The following is an 18,508-nucleotide window of genomic DNA, read 5'->3' on the forward strand; positions in this document are numbered from 1 at the left end:
CCGATTATTATTATTATTATTATTATTATTATTATTATTATTATTATTATTATTTCTGTTTTCCTATTGTTGGCATTGCTCTGTTAGTTAGTTTACCGTCTACGACCAATCCAATAAAACACAGCCACAGAAACCCAGAATAAAAAATCAATGCAGTAAGAATCAAGCAAATAATATGAATGATCATCCACGTCCAGACAGGAATAAATCAACTAAGATGCAATTCCAGTGTTAGCCTCAGAATCCTCTTACAACATTTACAGTTACCCACTTCTGGCTGATGTAAGCTGTTGGTTAGTAAAGGTGACCTATAAATCATTACAAGGCATAGGGCCACGAGGGACCACCTATTTCTCACGGTCTTTGCCTGGCTGATACAAGGTGAATGTGCACTTTGGGTCCTTTCGATTGTACAGTGTCATCTTTTGGGACCCAGGAGGTGCGCCTTCTCTGGGGCAGTACTTGCCCTCCACAATGAGGTCCCCCCTTGTGACCACCCAGATGGCATTGTGGAGGGCTTTGAAGACCTGCCTCTTCCCCCAGGCCTTGAGTTGGGGTGGCTGCAGCCCCTTGAGTTTGGTGCTAGCCCAATTTGCCATTTTGTATTTTTTTTTATCTGCTTTCTTATCTTTTATGCTGGTTGTTTTGAATTGTACTGTATTTTGTTGTTGAATTGTGAGCCATCCAGAGTGGTTTGGAGTCAGGCAGTGCCTAAATTGAATAAATTAAATTAAATATTAATTCCAAATGCTGGGCTGGCCAGCAATAGATGTAATGCTGTTTCAATCACCTTGACCCAAATTTGATCTTTGGAAGGAATGTTATGAAACCTTCCTCTGGAAGCATGAAGGTCAGAACACACATCTTGCCAGCAAGAACATCAACTTGGAGCAGATGTTGTTAAATACTTATGGAAAAGATCAACCATAGAGGCAGTTACAATAGTGAGGATCATTTTACAGGTCCAGACAAGGACTCCCTGCTTATCTACCTAATGCCATCATCATCAAGAGTTAAGCCCATTTTTCTTCCAAGAAGCAACCTGGTTACCATCTAAAATTAACTGGGCTAAAGTTTCTTCCATCAAATTTTATTTTAGCCAGTACTTTAATCCACAAAGTCTTATACAAGTCTCTACAGAGGGGAGGCCAGTTTCCAAATGCAGAAGAGCAACTGACACATGGGGGAGGGGGGGAGCATAGACCCTTAAGACATCAGAGTGAATTACCTTCAAGGCTTGTGTGTCATTGTGGTTGTTAGCACTGGATTGAACTTCATAGATCATAAGGGCCCAACATCTTAGTCCTGAATAATTTTACTGTGGCCAGGACAAAATTATTGTCATTGTGGCTAAACAAATCAAGTCATGGATTATTATGGACTATTATAGACTACTACATTTTTTGTTAATTTCTTCCAAGTTGTAGATAATTGGGAAGAAAAGCTCTAGACAGTTCAAGGCCTTGGGTTGTGGGGAAAGATAACACACCTTTTGATAAATTGCACCATCTTTGTTCTGAAACAGTTGATGGTTCATTTTTCTTCTCTGCAAAAGGCTGCTAAGGCTTGCAAACGGTGACTTAGGCCCATGCCTATCAGGGATAAAATAAGTGTATCATTCATACAGAGAAGGATAGATACAGGTTTATGAACCAACTCGGGTGGGTAAAACCCATTTTTAGACAGAACTGGAACAATGGTATTAATACCAAAGTTGAAAAGTAGGGAAGCCAAGATGCATCCTTGTTTAACTCCTCTTAAGTTAGCTAGTGCAGCAGAGACACCTCCAAAGGTGGCCCATCTAACCTGCATGTAGGTGTGTTCATGCAGCACTATAACTACCTGGTTGTTTTTGCATATTTAGCCCATAACTACTTTCTAAATATTGAATCAACCTTTGGAATCAATGAAGGTGATGGAAAGTATTCCTACAGGTCTCCTAGACTACTTGTCAGTGGAACAGTAGAGTACACGGCACTGATAAAAAGTTGACTCACAGGGGTAATACTACCTTGTTCCTTAGATAGCACCCTATCTTGGATTAGCCAAGAAACATTTTCCATGGATGTACCTAGCATATAATTCACTTATAAAATTTATGAGGCTAACCAGCTGAAAACAGGACCAATCCATCTCCAGGGCTTTCTTAAAGATGGGGGCAATGGTAGAAAGGCGCACCTGTTTTTTCTTCAGATGATTGTGGTCATATAGCATCTTCAGCACAATAACACAGGAAAATACCAAGAACTAAAACATTGCCAGATGGTGGGACATTTTCATCATCTTGAAAACTGCCCACTGCTCTTGAAAAGAAGAATGCCTAGCCCTTGCAAGTGAGAACATTGGGGAGGGAGATGGGCAAGATTTGTTTTTTTAAAGTTCAGCACAGGAGGGGAAAAAATTAGACAGAACCATAACTGTGAAATGCAGTTCAACCAACTCAATCAGTTTCAGCAGAAAAGGAAATGGGGACTGCCTTCTCTCATATTACCACAAGAGGTCAGAATGCCCAAAATAGAGACCAACAAACCAAGTCCATAACAGCCCAAAGAAATGGGGAAAAAAATCTGACATCCAAAATAAAGGTAAGTTTCCCTCAAGTTGAGCATGGCTCCTAGGGCCTCATTGTAATGGTGTGGGGGAATGACCTTGGGAGGCTGGCTCAGAGACATTGCCTAGGGAAAGATCAGATAAGAGACAGCATAGCCCACAGCTGGATAGTGGACGGGGCAAGAGGCTCAGAAGGGGCCCTCCCTAGTTTCTTGGGGTGTAAATGAGACAGGGGGAGAATTGTCCAGTCAGACTTGCAAGATTCTGTTAATGTAGCCTAACAATAAAGTAGAATTCACTCATCTGGTTGTGTTTCCTGTCTGGTGCACCTGGTAAGGCTGATACTCATGAACACGCCCATGTGGCTTTCTTGGCAATAGCACAGAAGTGCTTTGCTTTCCCTTCCTCTGTGAATTTCTCAGAGAGTTTCTAGTAGAGAGTTGCAGGATTTCCTGGTGCCCGCCCCCCCCCCCCCCCCATCAAAAACTAAACTGGCCTGACCCTGCTTGACTGTCAAAAGAAACAATCGTATCTAAAAACCTCTGAGACAATATTTCATCTCTCCTGGTCACTTAGGGAACTAAAATAGTTTGAGTGATCTAACATTATTTCTCCTGCTTTAAGTAAACACATGACATCAACCAGCTACTCATATAAGAACTGAGAAGCTGGCTAGTCCAACTGAAATATTCAGAATCTGAAACTAGAGTTTTAGTACAGTTTCCATTAGTACCACGTTGCAGTTGAACAGGGGTATACAACATATGCCCCCTAAATCCTTTTGCGCAGCCTTAGAGTCCTGTAATGGTATGTGGGAATGACCTTCGGAGATAGGAGGAAGAGCTGCAGACTAAGCAACGATCTGAAAAATGAAATCTGAGTCTGAAGGAGGAATGGGGGTGGAGAAAAAATCTCCGAAGGGACCCTACCTAGTTTTCAGGAGAGGTACTTTCAGACTTGCAAGTTTCTATAACTATAAACTTACAATAGTATTAGTGCTCATGGTTGACACGTCTTGTCTGGACTACCTCAAAGTGCTGACATCAGTCTTGCAAGTCTGAAAGCACCTCTCCCCTCACTTAATGGAACCAAGTCTCCAGTTTGCGGCAGCACCTGGCCAACCTTCGGTGGTCTCCAGAAGTGCTAAGCCAGCTCAAACCTAGTTAGTGTTTGGGTACTCTGGGCAAAAGGCCAAACAATGAAGATAGCAATGATGAACTACTTCTGTATTATCGACAAGTCCCCAAGAGCTGAGTTCAACAGAAGGATTTTTTACTTAATCAAATAGAAGGGGAAAAGTATTACATCCATTCAGCATAATCATATTAAGTGAAGTTAAATTAATTTAAAGTCCTCATAACAGCCCTTACCCCTAAGTGGTTGTTGGCTGCATATCTGCCAAAGTGCGATGTATTTCAATAAAGCTTTTTCTGACAATGAACTTTTATTATCATATTATTATTTAATACGCTGCTTTCTCTTCTATTGGAATACACTCTTTACTAAAATACCATGTGTTGTCTAAGGTGCGCAAGATGAAACCATGGCAAGGAATGAAGACCCCAAGGATATGGGTCTTCAAAAATTCAGGTGAGTATCTCCCTTCTTAATTTAGAGATGGGCTTGGTGGATCCATTTCATCAATATAGAAATAATGTGAACTTTCTGCATATCCGCTCATTTCAGCTCAGTTTTCATACTCAAGCCATCCCTGTGGCTGCAGGGAGGCAGAAATTGAAACAGTCATAGAGATGGAATGCCTAGGAAAGCCCCTCCCTGTTTTGTGGGTCTTTTCTAGGACTTCAACTTCTATATCAGGAGAGGCCGGGGTTGATATCCTTTATGACTATAGAAATACTTCGTATTAGTTTAAACTTTAGAGTAAGAGGTATTATATATTTACCAAAGAAAATCAGACTTTTTCTTTTTACCTTTTCTTTTCTGCACTTTAAATTTCTCTCCCCTTTAAGTTTCTCTCCCCTTTAAGTTTCTCTCCCCTTTTTCAATTCTTTTTTTCTGTTTCCTTATATTTTATTCTTTGCTGAAACTTAATAAAGTTTGTATTAAAAAAAAAAAGAAGAGGCAAGGGTTAGTTAGCCCCATGTTTAGCAAGATATGTGTAATGATATGTGAGAAAGACCTTGAGAAATGGAGTGAAGAGATGCTGCCTGGGGAACAGTCAGATAAGAGAGGGCATGGCCTGCAGCTACATAATGGATGGAGAAAGAGGCTCAGAAGGGACCCTCCCTAACTTCTCAGGCTATAAAAGAGACAGCGGGAGAAGTATACTTTCAGACTTGCAAAACTGATGTCAACCTTCCAGGTACAAATCTTCAGCTGTCCCTTTTTCAGCCTGAGAAGTTAGGGAGGGTCCCTTCTGAGACTCTTGCCTCACCCATTATCCAGCTGTGGGCCATGCTGCCTCTTATCTGACTGTTCCCTAGGCAGCATCTTTTTGCCCCATTTCTCAAGGTCTTTCTCACATACCATTACAATATGGCTGGTGGGGAGAAGTCAGTTTAACTCTGTGCCAGTTGGGATCCGTTTCAGACAAAATCTAACTGCTGGGAATTAACTGACTGGATCAATGAACTTCTTTGAATTGAACCCTGCGATCAGTGATTTCCCATGAGCTGGGAATGGATTTCTTTATTCATATACTGTGAAGCAAGTGTTGATCTCCACCTTGTATGCAGCCTGCCATTTGCAATGTCTGAGATAACGTGGTCCAGCCCTAGGGGCTTAGGGGCTGGTCTTTGGAGGCAGGGGTGCTCACCTGTCATCCCTGAATGTACAATTCAGGTAGAGCTGGTTTTTTAGATTAAAATCAAAGGTGAAATCTTGCACTAATTCTGGCTGGAAGATCTTCCTCTGATCTGCTGCCTCTTGGTAGTATCGAATCATATCAGGGAACCAGACAATCAGGCCATAGTAACTGCAGAGAAGTAAAAACGTCAGTAGCATTCCTTTCTTGGGTGACCCAAAGAGGTCTTTCACAATTTTAGGACTGGAAACAGAAGCTGGCTACTTGTCCAAATCCTATGATTCTACTCCCAGTCCCCAATTATACACAAAGTCTTGCTGCCCTGGTCTTTGTAGACATTTTATTTTATTTTACTTTTATGGTTCTAAAGTCCAACTGCATATAAAGAAGCTGTTCCCACCCATAAACAGCTCAAGCCATCTATGTTTTTAGTTAACAAACTCTTCCTAATGCAACTATGGTGCAGGGCAGAGCTGAAGGGCAAGGGTGTCTGCAGGGGGAGGGTAAAAAAAAGTCAAGATAGCAACCACGACCATGTGATCAAAACCCTTCCATTGATATGGCCATCATCTTAACATTTCTGACCCTTTCCCTGCAGACATCCCTGCCCATTTCAGCTCATTTTTCATAGACACACCCTCCCTGTGCCTGCAGAGAGGTAGTAATTGAAATAGCTATAGAGATGCAATGCCTACAGAGGCCCCCTTTCTTTGAGGGCCCTCTCTAGGACTTTATATCAGGAGAGGTAAGGGTTAGATAGCCCCATGGTTAGAAAGATATGGCTGGTGGGGAAAAGTCAGTTTAATCCTCTGCAGGTTGGGATCTGTTTCAGGCAAAATCTAATTGCTGGGGGTTAATTGACTGGATCACTTCTCTTTGTGGACTTCCCAGTACACTACAGCTGAGTTCATATAACATGTTTACCAGTTGCAAACCTAATGATTGTACTCTTGGTTAGTTTTAACCTTGGTTGGATTTTTCTCTCACTTAGTCTGTTGTTCAAATCCAGCCTGTTGGATTACTGCATGATTAAATGTATTGTGCAAACATATAAAATTGGTTAATTCAGGAGCCCAGTTAAGTGTGTTGTACAGAGACAACCACACACATGCCTAGTGCTTCAGTTAACCTGTCACAGGAACAGGGCCAAGAGAGGTCCTTCTTTCAAATTGAAACTGGAGCTCACTGGTAAGGAAAACACAGCTGAGAAAGCAAGGATTTGATAACACAAGTGAAATGTGAAGGTAGTGGTGCTTCTTCTAGCTTTAGGCCACATTTGTTAAAACAACTTATTTATGCAAGTAAATAAATAAATAGCTTTACAGAATGCAAAACCCAAACCAAGTCTTGTGAAGCTGAGCAAAAATGCTCAGTCCCTTTAGATGAAAACTTGTCCTATGGAAAGCAAAATAGATCTCCAACCTTCTTCAGGCCTCCCTAGCTGGCACCAAGAGAATCAAGCAGCTATGCTTGGTGGTCTGTAGGCTGTTGCTAATCAATGTTGGGCAGCAAAAATATACTGCATTTTTCCTACTAGTTCTCACTCAATTTGAGGAAAGAAAATTGGTTTTAGACATTATTTCAAAGGAGAAGCGCATACTGGAGAAGTTCTCACAGGAGGAGTGTGATACTGCAGACATATTTAGCTACATGGTGGCCTCCAAAACGTAAGTGTGAATGTCCTGTTTTTCATGATCCCATCCTCTCTACAAAAGCCTGGCTTCCCATCTTTCCCTTCAATGCCAAAGGAATTGCAAGGAACTCCTTGCAGAGAGTTTTATTAGTACTAGTGGTGCTACTGTAACACCAAGGAGGAGTCATGCCCTTCAGAGATGGTTGGAGAACCTCTCCTTCCTCTGGACATAAAATCATCCAGCCAATTTTCCTGCCCACTTATTTGGGGCAGAATTTTGAAAGTTTCCAATTTTGAAAAATATGTAGGGAGGCATCAACTAGAGTTGATTTCATAGCTGATATGTTGGACATACTCATTGTAGATCAATCAAAGTGGAAGGATAATGTTCTACAAACCCAAGGAAATTCTAAGACACCTACCTTAAGGCCATTGTAAACCAGACAACTGCCAGTAATAGTGTGTTCATTCTGTACTGGGCTGTCAGACAATACAGCACGTTGTCCACTACCTAGGAAATCCAAAGGAGTAGTCGCTGAAAATAACTAACTCTTGATGAAACGTATAGCTCTAACTGTACATTATACCAAATTTATCATTCCATTATCATTCTGTTATCATTCCAGAAGTCCCTCAAGACCTGGTTATGTCACCAGGCCTGGGGGTCCCAGGGTACTGGAGGCATTCTTAGATGGCTCCATTGTGGTTGATCTTTTTACTTTCTCCATGTGGTTTGTATATTTTAATTTTTATAGTGTTTTTTTTTCATTTTTAATAATGACTTTTTATACTTTTATAATTATAGTTCTATATATTTGTTGGTTTTATTGATTGTTGTACACCACCCTGGTATGCCAACCAGAGTCACTTTTTGTGAGATGGGCAGCCATACAAATTTCGTAAATAAATAAGTAAATAAAATATTGCTATTATTATTTTCTTGTGGTGTTTCATTCAAAGGCCCAGCACAAGTGAGTCCTCCTTTGCAAACCAATGAAGTATTAATCTTAAAATAGACACACTATAAAAGCAGGAGTGCATGCTCTTATCAATGCAGCAGATTAATCCACTTGAGTTTTAGAGCAATTCTAAACACTGAGAGTTATAGCTTCTTCAGAGATCCAGTTTTCATTTATGCCATTCTACTATGGATAATCTTTGAGTTACAACCACTCATTCAGCAACTGTTCCAAGATACAACGGTGCTGAACAAATGGTACTTACAACCAGTCCTCAGAGTTCCGGCCATCACAGCATCCCCATGATCATGTGATTGTGATCTGGGCACTTGGCACCTGGCTCACAATTACAACATTGCAGTAAGCCACAGTCATGTGATCACGATTTCTGATGTTCCCCATCAGCTTCCCACAAGCAAAGTCAATTGGGGAAGCCGGCAGGAAGCCGGAAGTCATGATCACACGAGGTCCTCGCTTAATGTTGGCAACAGGGACTTCCGGAATTGCGAAGTGAAGCTATGGTGTGATGTTGCACTTTACAACCACATTGCTTAGCGGTGGGAATTCTGGTTCCCATTGCCATCATAACCCAAGGATTACCTGTACAAGAGGAACAAAATATTGTAAAGAGGTTTTCAAGCTGTTTCTAATTAATATTCAATCAATCAATCAAATTGTTATTACGATCAAAGACCAGTATATCTAATTAATATTACAATGTTTGAACAATGATAGTTTTTCCATGTAAGAAGTGATGGCCTTAATTTATTCTATAATTTGTTATGATTTCTTCCATATTTCAAAAGGCACCTTCAATGAAGCTATTCAGCTGAGCGAAAATTGTTGTGTTTAATCAACTTAATATCATTCATGGACTGACAGTTTTATGTGAACTAATGTTTGTTGGTTCATACATTGTGTTAAGATATAATTTGATTTGGTTGGGCTTAGTTTAGTGCAATGTGTGAAGCCACTGTGACTTATTCATCACATCGTGGTTAAACATTTATAACTAAGCAAAATATGCAACCATATGGCCATAGATCTTCACCAAGATGTATCCCAGAAAACTTTTATCCCAAGGATTATTTACTGGAGGGAAAGGAGAATAAATTGTTGAATTAGGCCATCACAGAGCACTAGTTAGTTTGTTTCATACAACACACTAGACTGGGACTGAAGGTGTTATAGCAACTCAACCATTGTCTTCCTATACTAAATGAACTAGACCATCAACTTAAGCCATAACATGGCTTGTTTGTTTGAACATTGCATGGTATGTGAACATAAGCAACTGTGTTTTGCTAACCCAGGTTGTTGTGTTGTATGAATCCAAACATTGGATGCGTTTTTCTTAGTCATCCTTGTTCCATACCTGTCTGAAGGTGGTCGTGGCTCTAACAAAGCAACGCTGGTACCATGTTCCTGTTGAGTTCTGTATTTCAATAAATTCATCAATCTGCTTGGGAGTTTTTATCTGAGCCACCTGAAGGAGGAAAAAACGGAGCAGAGTTTACAGACCTCATCATCACTAGCAGCCACTTCAAACACAACCTGGCTTGTGTTAGCAACTTCACAAAGGCAACAGAATGCAGGTGTGGGTCTGTTCTCACACCTGAACTGCGAACCCCCTGGAAGCCAGAATTACTTGTGACTACACAAAACACACACACACGTTTATTACAGCCCTAAGGCCAGAAACAATCAAAGTATACAATAACAACCATCTTACATTTATATATATCTATAAAACAAAACAATTAATGTTATTTAATCTAGTAATTAAAATAACAGTGCTAAAATATTTCAAAGGAAGATACTATGTTGTGGAATTTTAACTCTGAATAATGGTGGAGCGTATTGTACAGATGGTAGCACAAAACCGGGCAACTTGGGAGGATATTTCCGGGTCTTTGTCCGAAAGGAGTAGCATTAGATGGAAGTCACACTCCCTACCAGGAAATCTCTTCAATATCGGAGAGAGAGAGAGAGAGAGAGAGAGAGAGAGAGATTGAAGAGAGATTGAAGAGAGATTGAAGATATATATATGAAGATATTGAATATATATATATATATATATATATATATATATATATCTCCATTATTGAAGATAGGTAGATAGATAGATAGATAGATAGATAGATAGATAGATAGATAGATAGATAGATAGATAGATAGATAGATCTCCGATATTGAAGATTTATATATCTAGATCTATATATCTTCAATATCGGAGATCTATCTATCTATCTATCTATCTATCTATCTATCTATCTATCTATCTTCAATATTGGATATATATATATATATATATATATATATATATATATATTCAATATCATATATATATCTTCAATCTCTCTCTCTCTCTTCAATCTCTCTCTCTCTACGCGTTGTCTGTATAGATCTAGATCTAGATCTATATATCTTCAATATCGGAGATCTATCTATCTATCTATCTATCTATCTATCTATCTATCTATCTATCTATCTTTCTATCTATCTTCAATATTGGAGATATATATATATATATATATATATATATATATATATTCAATATCTTCATATATATATCTTCAATCTCTCTTCAATCTCTCTTCAATCTCTCTCTCTCTCTTCAATCTCTCTCTCTCTATGGGTTGTCTGTATAGATCTAGATCTAGATCTAGATATATACAGACAACGCGTCCATTCTAGCTAGGGTGAAAGCTTTGCGAAATTTCAGAATTGTAATAGAGACTACACAAAACAAAATCCTGACACCTTCAATGGGGCTTCCTGCAAGACAAGCATATACAACTAAAATCTTTTCTGAATCGACCCCACCTTTTAGAAAGGGTGGATATTTAGGCAAGGTGTTTGGCCTGAAGGGATGCGGTATGTTCACCTCCCTCCCTCATCTTCTGAGTATCCTGCAGCTTCTACCATCAGGTTCACTTGGGATGTACAAATGATGATGAAAAAGTGGAAGGAACTACTCCGAAAGAGGGTCTACAAAGCTCATATATGTACACAGAGGATAATGAACAGGAAATGATAATGCCTAAGATGGCCACTTATTCAGGTACAGGGTACTATCACATAACTTCCCATGATGGAGTGGGTGCTAAAATAATGATGATATTGATAATAATCATTTTAAAAATATATGCACTTTAAACATGGCCAAACATGGACACGATTTTGACATTCTCATTGAAAACTTGTTAAGATTTTTTGTCACACCAACATCTTATATGATTTGGGCCATTTTTGTTCTGTTTTTGTTTTTAATCCATTTTTATTTGTTTATGGGATCGCATGGACCCAATTTTTCCAGGAGGACTTTTCTTACTCATTACTGTTACTGTTTACTAGCTAAGTGAAGCCTCCTTAGTGTAGATATCAGATATCTTCAACAGTTACCAGGTTGGGAAAAGCATCTACATTTACATTTGGCTCAGGGTCTCCACAGACATCTCTGGGAGAAGAGACGACAATCTAATTTTGCCTTCTATTAACTGGTTCATTCTAGAGGTGTTATGACTAGAACTCCCATCATCCTCAGCCCAAAGGTTGTTACCAGAATGATAGGAGGTATAGTATAAGCCATCTAGAGGACACCAGGTTGGAGAAGTCTGCTTTAGATAACATAGGCCTTACACTTTGGCCTGAAGTGCAACAAGAGTCTTGAAGGAAAAATTATGTCCACAGTGATGCTGATGTATTTAAAAAAGGAGACCTAATTTGGGGCATTTATCAAAAAAATGGATTATCCTTTGGCCCAAGTCTATATAGGAGAAAGAAGAAACCACATAGAATGTAATCCAACTCACCGTAAATACCCTTTCTGGCTCTCCCTTGGCCCTCATGTTGACATCATGGACTTGCTTAAGGATCATCCATGCTTCATCGTGCTTACCAATCTAGAAAAATCACAGGAGAGGAAGTCAGAAGTCCCATATTGCATACCATCCTCACCCAACCTAGCACCTTCCATATGTGATGAGACTGCAACTCCAGAAGTCCACAGCTGAGGGAGCACTGTTGTGGATGGAAATGCTTCTATCCCCGAATGAACAAGTTTTTACTTAATCAGCATTCTCTCCCCCCACCTAAGGACTTTATGGAAAGCGGCTACTTCCAGAGAACACAAAGGGGAAAAAAGGTTGAAGAATCCTGGTTCCCTGGGGGTATCATGTGTCCCTTTTTTCTGTGAGTATGATCTGAGATCTAGGACTGTTTGCATTTCCAAGAAATGTGGGCAATTCCAACCATTTTTTTTAATGGGAGAGAGAAAGGAAAAACGAATACTGTACAGGCATGAGAAATAATCATGTTAATCCTGCTTAATTTGCATTCATGTTAATTCTATCAATTGTATTTTAAATTAAATCAAGTTTAATCTGGATTTCCCAGATTTGTTGGAAAGTGACAGTCAAAGGGCAAGTAGGACCCTCATCCTGAAGAAGTTGTACATATTGCTTTTGTGTAAATTCCACTCGTGCTGCCCTCCAAATAAATTCTCCCAATTCCTAGTATCCCCAGCCTTTGGACATAGTGGATGAGGATTCTTGGGAGCTGAAGTCCACCACATCTGGAGAGCTCACATCTGGCTTTGCGGCAGTTGCCTGAAACCAAAAGATTGTCCAGGGGTCCAGTCTAGCAGGGTATTGCTTATCTTCTTAAGTAAACAAATCCAATATCTTCACACCTACACACACAGCAGTGTAATAGCTCTTATAACAGGCACAGTGACTGGGTACTACATTTCACATTTTGTGGGAGTATGAGAGTTACAGTAAGGAGGAAGATGATATAATTGAATGAGACCAGGTCACCAAGGGTGCAGACCAGGAATATTGTGGGTGGGGGAGATCAAAGAAGTCAAAATGGCGGCTGCAACTGTACGATTAAAGCCCTGCCCCTTTTTTACAGGTGTAGGGCTTTGATTGCACAGTCATACCATGAGTTTCACTTCTTTGACCCTACTCCCCTCTATCCCCCAGATACCAATGATGTGTACAGAATTTTCCATATTTTCCTGGTTGGAAGTACTAGAGTGTTGGAGTCTAGTGTGTTTGTAGTCTGATTATTTTTCTTCTATGTTAAGCCTGTTTCCAGTCTTCCAGCCTAACTGTGTAGTGCTTCCAGCCTCAAAACAGTGTGAAAACATGCTGCTGCTGTTTAGCAAATGTAGCCCCAAGTGGGTTGGGGTCTGTGCCAAAAAAAAAAAAGGCGGGGGATTCAGAGTGATCCTGTGGTTGCCCACTCTACGTAACATAAAATATGTGTGTTTCCTTTTCCAGATCAGATTGCTTACCTCTAACAAAAAACGTGGGCTTTCTGGCATGAATTTCAGGGCCACAAGTGACGCTATGCAAGGGAGGGAACAGACCACCACGAAAACCCTCCAGCTGTGGAAGTGGTAATGGCTCCCCATGCTGAACCCCCATCCTGTAAGGGAGAAAGAGGATAGGTAGAATACAATAGATCAATGCTGGTACAGATGTAAGACATTCCAAGTTTCAGGTTCAGGGAGATGATGATGATGATGAGAGAGAGAGAGACAGAGGGAGACAGAGAGACAGATGGCTGGATGGCTGGATGGCTGGATGGCTGGATGGCTGGCTGGCTGGCTGGCTGGCTGGATGGAGATAGACAGATGGACAGATGGAGGATGATGGATGGATGGACAGATGGAGGATGGATGGATGGATAAATGATAGATAGATAGAGATAGAGATGATAGACAAATAGAGAGAGAGACAAGAGAGAGAGAGAGAGAAATGAGGTGGATGGATGGATGGATGGATGGATGGATGGATGGATGGATGGATGGATGGATGGATGGTTGGACAGACAGACAAATGGATAAGTAGATAATATTTATTTTATTATTATTAATAAAATAATTTATTATTAATATTAATATTAATATAAATAAATAATATTTATTTATTTATTTTGGTCAGTGACCAGATGAAACTGGACCAGAGAAAACAGAACATAGATAAACTAAACAGAGCAAAGAGAAAAGAGAAAAAGAACCAAACCAACAAACCATCCACCTAGCCATAAGCTAAGTGAATCAGGCATACGGATGTCAGTCATTGCAATAGTCATTTGTTGCGCACATTCACAGCAGCTATACAGAACGTGGCCACGTTATGGGTGACAACGCTTTCCTCGTCTGATAAAAGGGCATGAAGTTCCTCAGGATAACTTGGTGCTTGTAGCAAGGGAGGGAAGGTGAGTGTGCTTTGGGTATCCTTGTAGGAGAAGCAGTACACAGTATGTGGAGAATAGATTCAACTGAACCTTCTCCACAAGGGCAGGTTCAGCTGATCATGGGGGTTTTATTAAATCTCCTGTATAAAAGCGTTGAGGGCAGACTATTCAATCTGGCTCTGAAGGTTCAGGGAGAAACTTGCTCCCTTCGAGTCTGAATGCAGATGTACCTCCTGCTTTGAGCCAAAGCTAAGTTACTATTTAACATTCAAACTCTTTCCAGATTTGCAAGGGGGCTTGCCAACAATTCCCACACATAAGTACATAGACCTATTATGGAAAATTCAGTAAAAGAAAATGCAGCGATTTATGAAAGTGACATGCAAAAATGGATTGTGCTAGGGAAAATAATATGAAAAACCTATGAATATTAAGCACAGTTGCCATCAAAATGGATGCCTTTGGTGAAATGTAATTAATTAATAACAATTAATTAATTACATTTCACCAAAGGTATCCCCTCAATTAATACGATTTTCAGAGCAAACTTTTTTGAGAAAGAAAAAAATCTCAAGTGGGACAACCGTGACAGACTTGCAAAAACAAAAAAAAACAGAGGGAAAAAATTACTAGAATTGACTTATTTCCCCATCCTGAGTAGAAATGCCTGAAAAATTTATAATGTGTGAATTGCTTTGCCCAATGGACCCATCTGTCATTCTTCAAACAAAACTGAAAAGTAGAACTCAATTAGGCACCAGATTTTGTTCTCTTCAATGTGCTCCCACCTTTGAAATGTATCCAAAGTTGTATTCAAATATGTATCTTCAGCAAAAACATTTGAAGCTAATTGAAGAGAAAATAAACTTATATTAAGCTGAATGCATACTTTGAGAGTTTATTTCACCAACTTATTGTTTGCAACAACTTACAAAATCATCATAAAATATGAATCCAAAATAAACCAACAGGTCCCTTTGCTATTTGTTATTAACATTGCAGTATTACTGAATATTTTTGGAATACTCTGTTGAAAGACGGTCAGTCTCTGAGGGAGGCCAGGTCAGGAAAAAGTTGGTCTGAGTTGGTAGTTCCTTGATTAGGTTATTGTTTACTGCTTGATGGTTTACTGACACGTAATCAAGCAGTAAACAATACCCGAATCAAGGAACTACCAAGGAGAAAACCACACCCCACCAACACTGGCAGGGCAAGCTACTGTATATAAACAGGGAGCAAACCCCACACTCACTAGCACTGATGATGTTACCTAGATGGGTAATGAAACGTCTGCAAGAAAACAACCAAGCTCAGAGAACCCCAAGGACTCCACAGTTCAACCCTGAGCTACAGAGATTCTCTTCTGCTGGTTTCTCTCTACCTTATAAAAAATAGAATCAAGATGGGGTAAATTTGAGGTTTGTTCTCATGCTTTCCATTTTCCAAGGACTGACTGCCATTTCTCCTCCTTTAATGGTTTATCCATTCCTTCCCCAGGATCATCTCTATATTCCTTTACAAATACAAGTTTCGCCAAAAGACAGTTTTAGCATCAGATGTTTTTTTCAGGCGTGTCCACAACGTACACAATGTCCAAGAGGTTTAAAGGTAGGAGCTGCGAACCCAGCTCATTTCTTTGCTGGTCTGATCAATAAAGCCACAGGCTGTCATTATTCAGCATTATAGCATACAGCATAGCCCAAAGATAGCTGATATATCCCCCTTGCTGAAGCGAGGCAGGTCTGGCTTGTCTAGAGAGAAGATGACCTGTGGATAGTAGATGCATGTATATGGAATAACATGCACAAATAAACTCCAGATAACTCTAGAATCCATCCAGAACCTCAGAAACATCCCCCAATTGGGATATCCTGCATAAATTTGGGATTAAACCTGTAGCTTTCCCTCAGCCTGATCTACTGAATTGGCCTTCTCCATCTGGATACCTTCCACAAATGGTTGGACTACGATGACTGGCTAAAGAAGGTAGAACGTCTAATAATAGGAAGAAAAAGCTTATTATAATTGGAAAAATTGCAAAATATCGGGACTTGCAGATCAAAGTTGAACACTTATGGAAAAAAAAAAAGATCCGCTGCTACACCAATCGTGATTAGAGCCCATGGAGCAATACCTAAAGGACTTCCCCGATATTTGGAAATTTTGAATTTATTGGACCTGGACACCCTAATTTTGTAAAAAAAAAAAAAAAAAAACTTGCTTGGAACTGCCTATATCCTCAGATGCTACCTTAATAATTCTAAGGTTCTTGGTTAGGACTTGAATTATTAAGCTTCCACCAGTCTTTGACTGTGAATATAATTGCAGATAACCAATAATAATAACAACATCTGCCTATCCCAGGTCCTTGGGAAGGACTCGATAGGTAGATAAAAATGCCAAATCCAGTCTAAACATCTGGCTGATTGTGCAACCAACAACGACGATAATAGCAGCTCCTTTGAGTCAAGCTTGACTCTTAGTGATTTGATGGACATGTCCATGAAGCTTTTGTGGCTACAGTATGGAAATGGTTTGCCATTGCATTCTTCCAGGATGTCCAGTATAGCTGACAGTCCTGGAATTCCTGGTGATCCCTCATCCAGGCCCTAAATAGATCTGATCTTAGCTTTAGGGGATCAGCCAAGGTCACCTAGCTTCTGCCAGATGCTATTACACAGAAAATATTGTCCAATGCATGGAGGCCACCAAGTTGAAGAAAGGTGCATTGCAGCCTGATTAACCTGGTTTGGTTTTCTGGTCCCACTAGGCGATTGGAAGAAGGCAATCTCAGTGAAATAAGAACTAGCCAGCAACAGCCTGGAGGCCAGACATGGATGCAGGAAAATGCCCTCTAGATCTGGAAGCAGTTACCATAATGTGGGATGATGCTCCAGGCCATGACCGAGGCGTACAAACCACCAATCATCCAGAACATGCAGAGCCAGCTGAGGTGTTCTCCTCGCTTCTCACGGGACAGGAATTCAGAGAAATAGGCAAAGACGATGGGCAGGGAGCCTCCAATACTGAAGAAAGAAAAGGAGGAAACTGGAAGAATAAAACAACTTAGAGACTGTAGCAAAGGTTTCATAATAACATAGAGATGTCAGCTAGGTTCTGTCTGTGTTCCTTAATTTTTTTCTCTTTGTAAATCTGTGTCAGACTTCCCTCCTTACAGTGTAGACCAGGGTTTCTCCACCTTGGCGACTTCAAGACGTGTGGACTTCAACTCCCAGAATTCCCCAGCTAGCACGGCTGGCTGGGGAATTCTAGGAGTTGAAGTCCACATGTCTTAAAGTCATCAAGGCTGAGAAACATGAGTCTAGATTGAAAACATCTAAACCAAGGAACAACTTAAGCATTCTGATCAACAGAATTCATTAGAAGGAAGGTTAAGGTTATAACACAAGAATTCCAGCAAGTACATACTTTTAAATGAGATGCCTATATATAGACAATCTCTCGCACCAAAACTTGTCAATTTCCTCCTGCTTTTTCAGGGCATCAAGGAGGAAGCTCCTCTTTTGTGAAGGGGGGCCAAACTGCATAACTCTTAATCCTTTCTATGATGGAACTATATGTCTATGAAATTCAGCATCCAAAAAATCAAATATTTCTTTAAAAAAAAAAAAAAGGAAAAGCATGTTTCTGGTCCTTTTTTGAGTTTTGGGCTGGTTTAGTAACCAGTGTGTGGGCATTCCAGGATATGACACCACAGATGCAGAATAATTTGAGAATTAACGCCACCAAAATGATTGCTAGTGCTGAGCCTGGAAGGACAGGAGAAATGAAGCAATAATAATAATAATAAGGACCTCACCTGGTCCTTCCCAGTAAGATGACTTGCCTGTTCAATGTCTGTCTCTATTTTTTCCCCATGTAAAACTGCAACGTGTTCAATTGTTCAAAGGAACTTGCTCAGGAATGAGAAGTGTAGGAAGCCAATAGACTATCAAATATTAGACGTCTCCCTTGGCCTGGAGCAAGCTTGTTCTCCCCCAGAGCATTCAGTACCTACCCAAAACCAGAGATCAGGCGGCAGAAGAGAAAGAAGCCATATTGCTGCACAAAGGAGGAAAGGAACGCAAAGATGGCATTGATGGTGAGCGATAAGAGGAGGCAGTGCTTCCGGCCCAGCTTGTCCGCCAGGCCACCCCAGGAAAGGGCCCCCAGCATCATTCCGAAGTAAACAATGAGTCCTGTACGACAGAGGGACACAAGACATATTACTCCTGTAGTTATTCTTGTTATCACTGGCCTCTGGGTTTCCTGCTCCAGATTTCAAAACCTGCCCCTTGGCCAGCTCTGCAGAAATGCTGATGCAGGAACCACGTTCCCCAAACAAATGCCACTAAATAGCTCGTGCAAAAAGCATCAGAAGTCTTCATTCAT

At 40.3% G+C, this 18,508-nt stretch overlaps 1 protein-coding gene across 1 annotated transcript in view; it reads right to left on the bottom strand.

Moving 5' to 3' along the window:
* SV2B (synaptic vesicle glycoprotein 2B) overlaps positions 1-18,508 on the bottom strand; it is a 33,318-nt gene that overhangs the window by 5,218 nt on the left and 9,592 nt on the right. Inside the window, exons 2-8 of the mRNA XM_088139575.1 lie at positions 18,135-18,315; positions 16,991-17,142; positions 13,209-13,342; positions 11,722-11,811; positions 9,282-9,392; positions 7,370-7,458; positions 5,327-5,485 (exon numbers count right to left, since the gene is read on the bottom strand). Of these exons, the coding sequence (XP_087995701.1) occupies positions 5,327-5,485; positions 7,370-7,458; positions 9,282-9,392; positions 11,722-11,811; positions 13,209-13,342; positions 16,991-17,142; positions 18,135-18,315 (916 nt within the window). The remainder of the gene's footprint in view (positions 1-5,326; positions 5,486-7,369; positions 7,459-9,281; positions 9,393-11,721; positions 11,812-13,208; positions 13,343-16,990; positions 17,143-18,134; positions 18,316-18,508) is intronic.

This window comes from Python bivittatus, unplaced genomic scaffold (genome assembly GCF_059951505.1).
Source record: "Python bivittatus isolate LINGU-HERP-01145 unplaced genomic scaffold, Pbiv_v1 ctg000210_np1212, whole genome shotgun sequence".
Taxonomy (NCBI): domain Eukaryota; kingdom Metazoa; phylum Chordata; class Lepidosauria; order Squamata; family Pythonidae; genus Python; species Python bivittatus.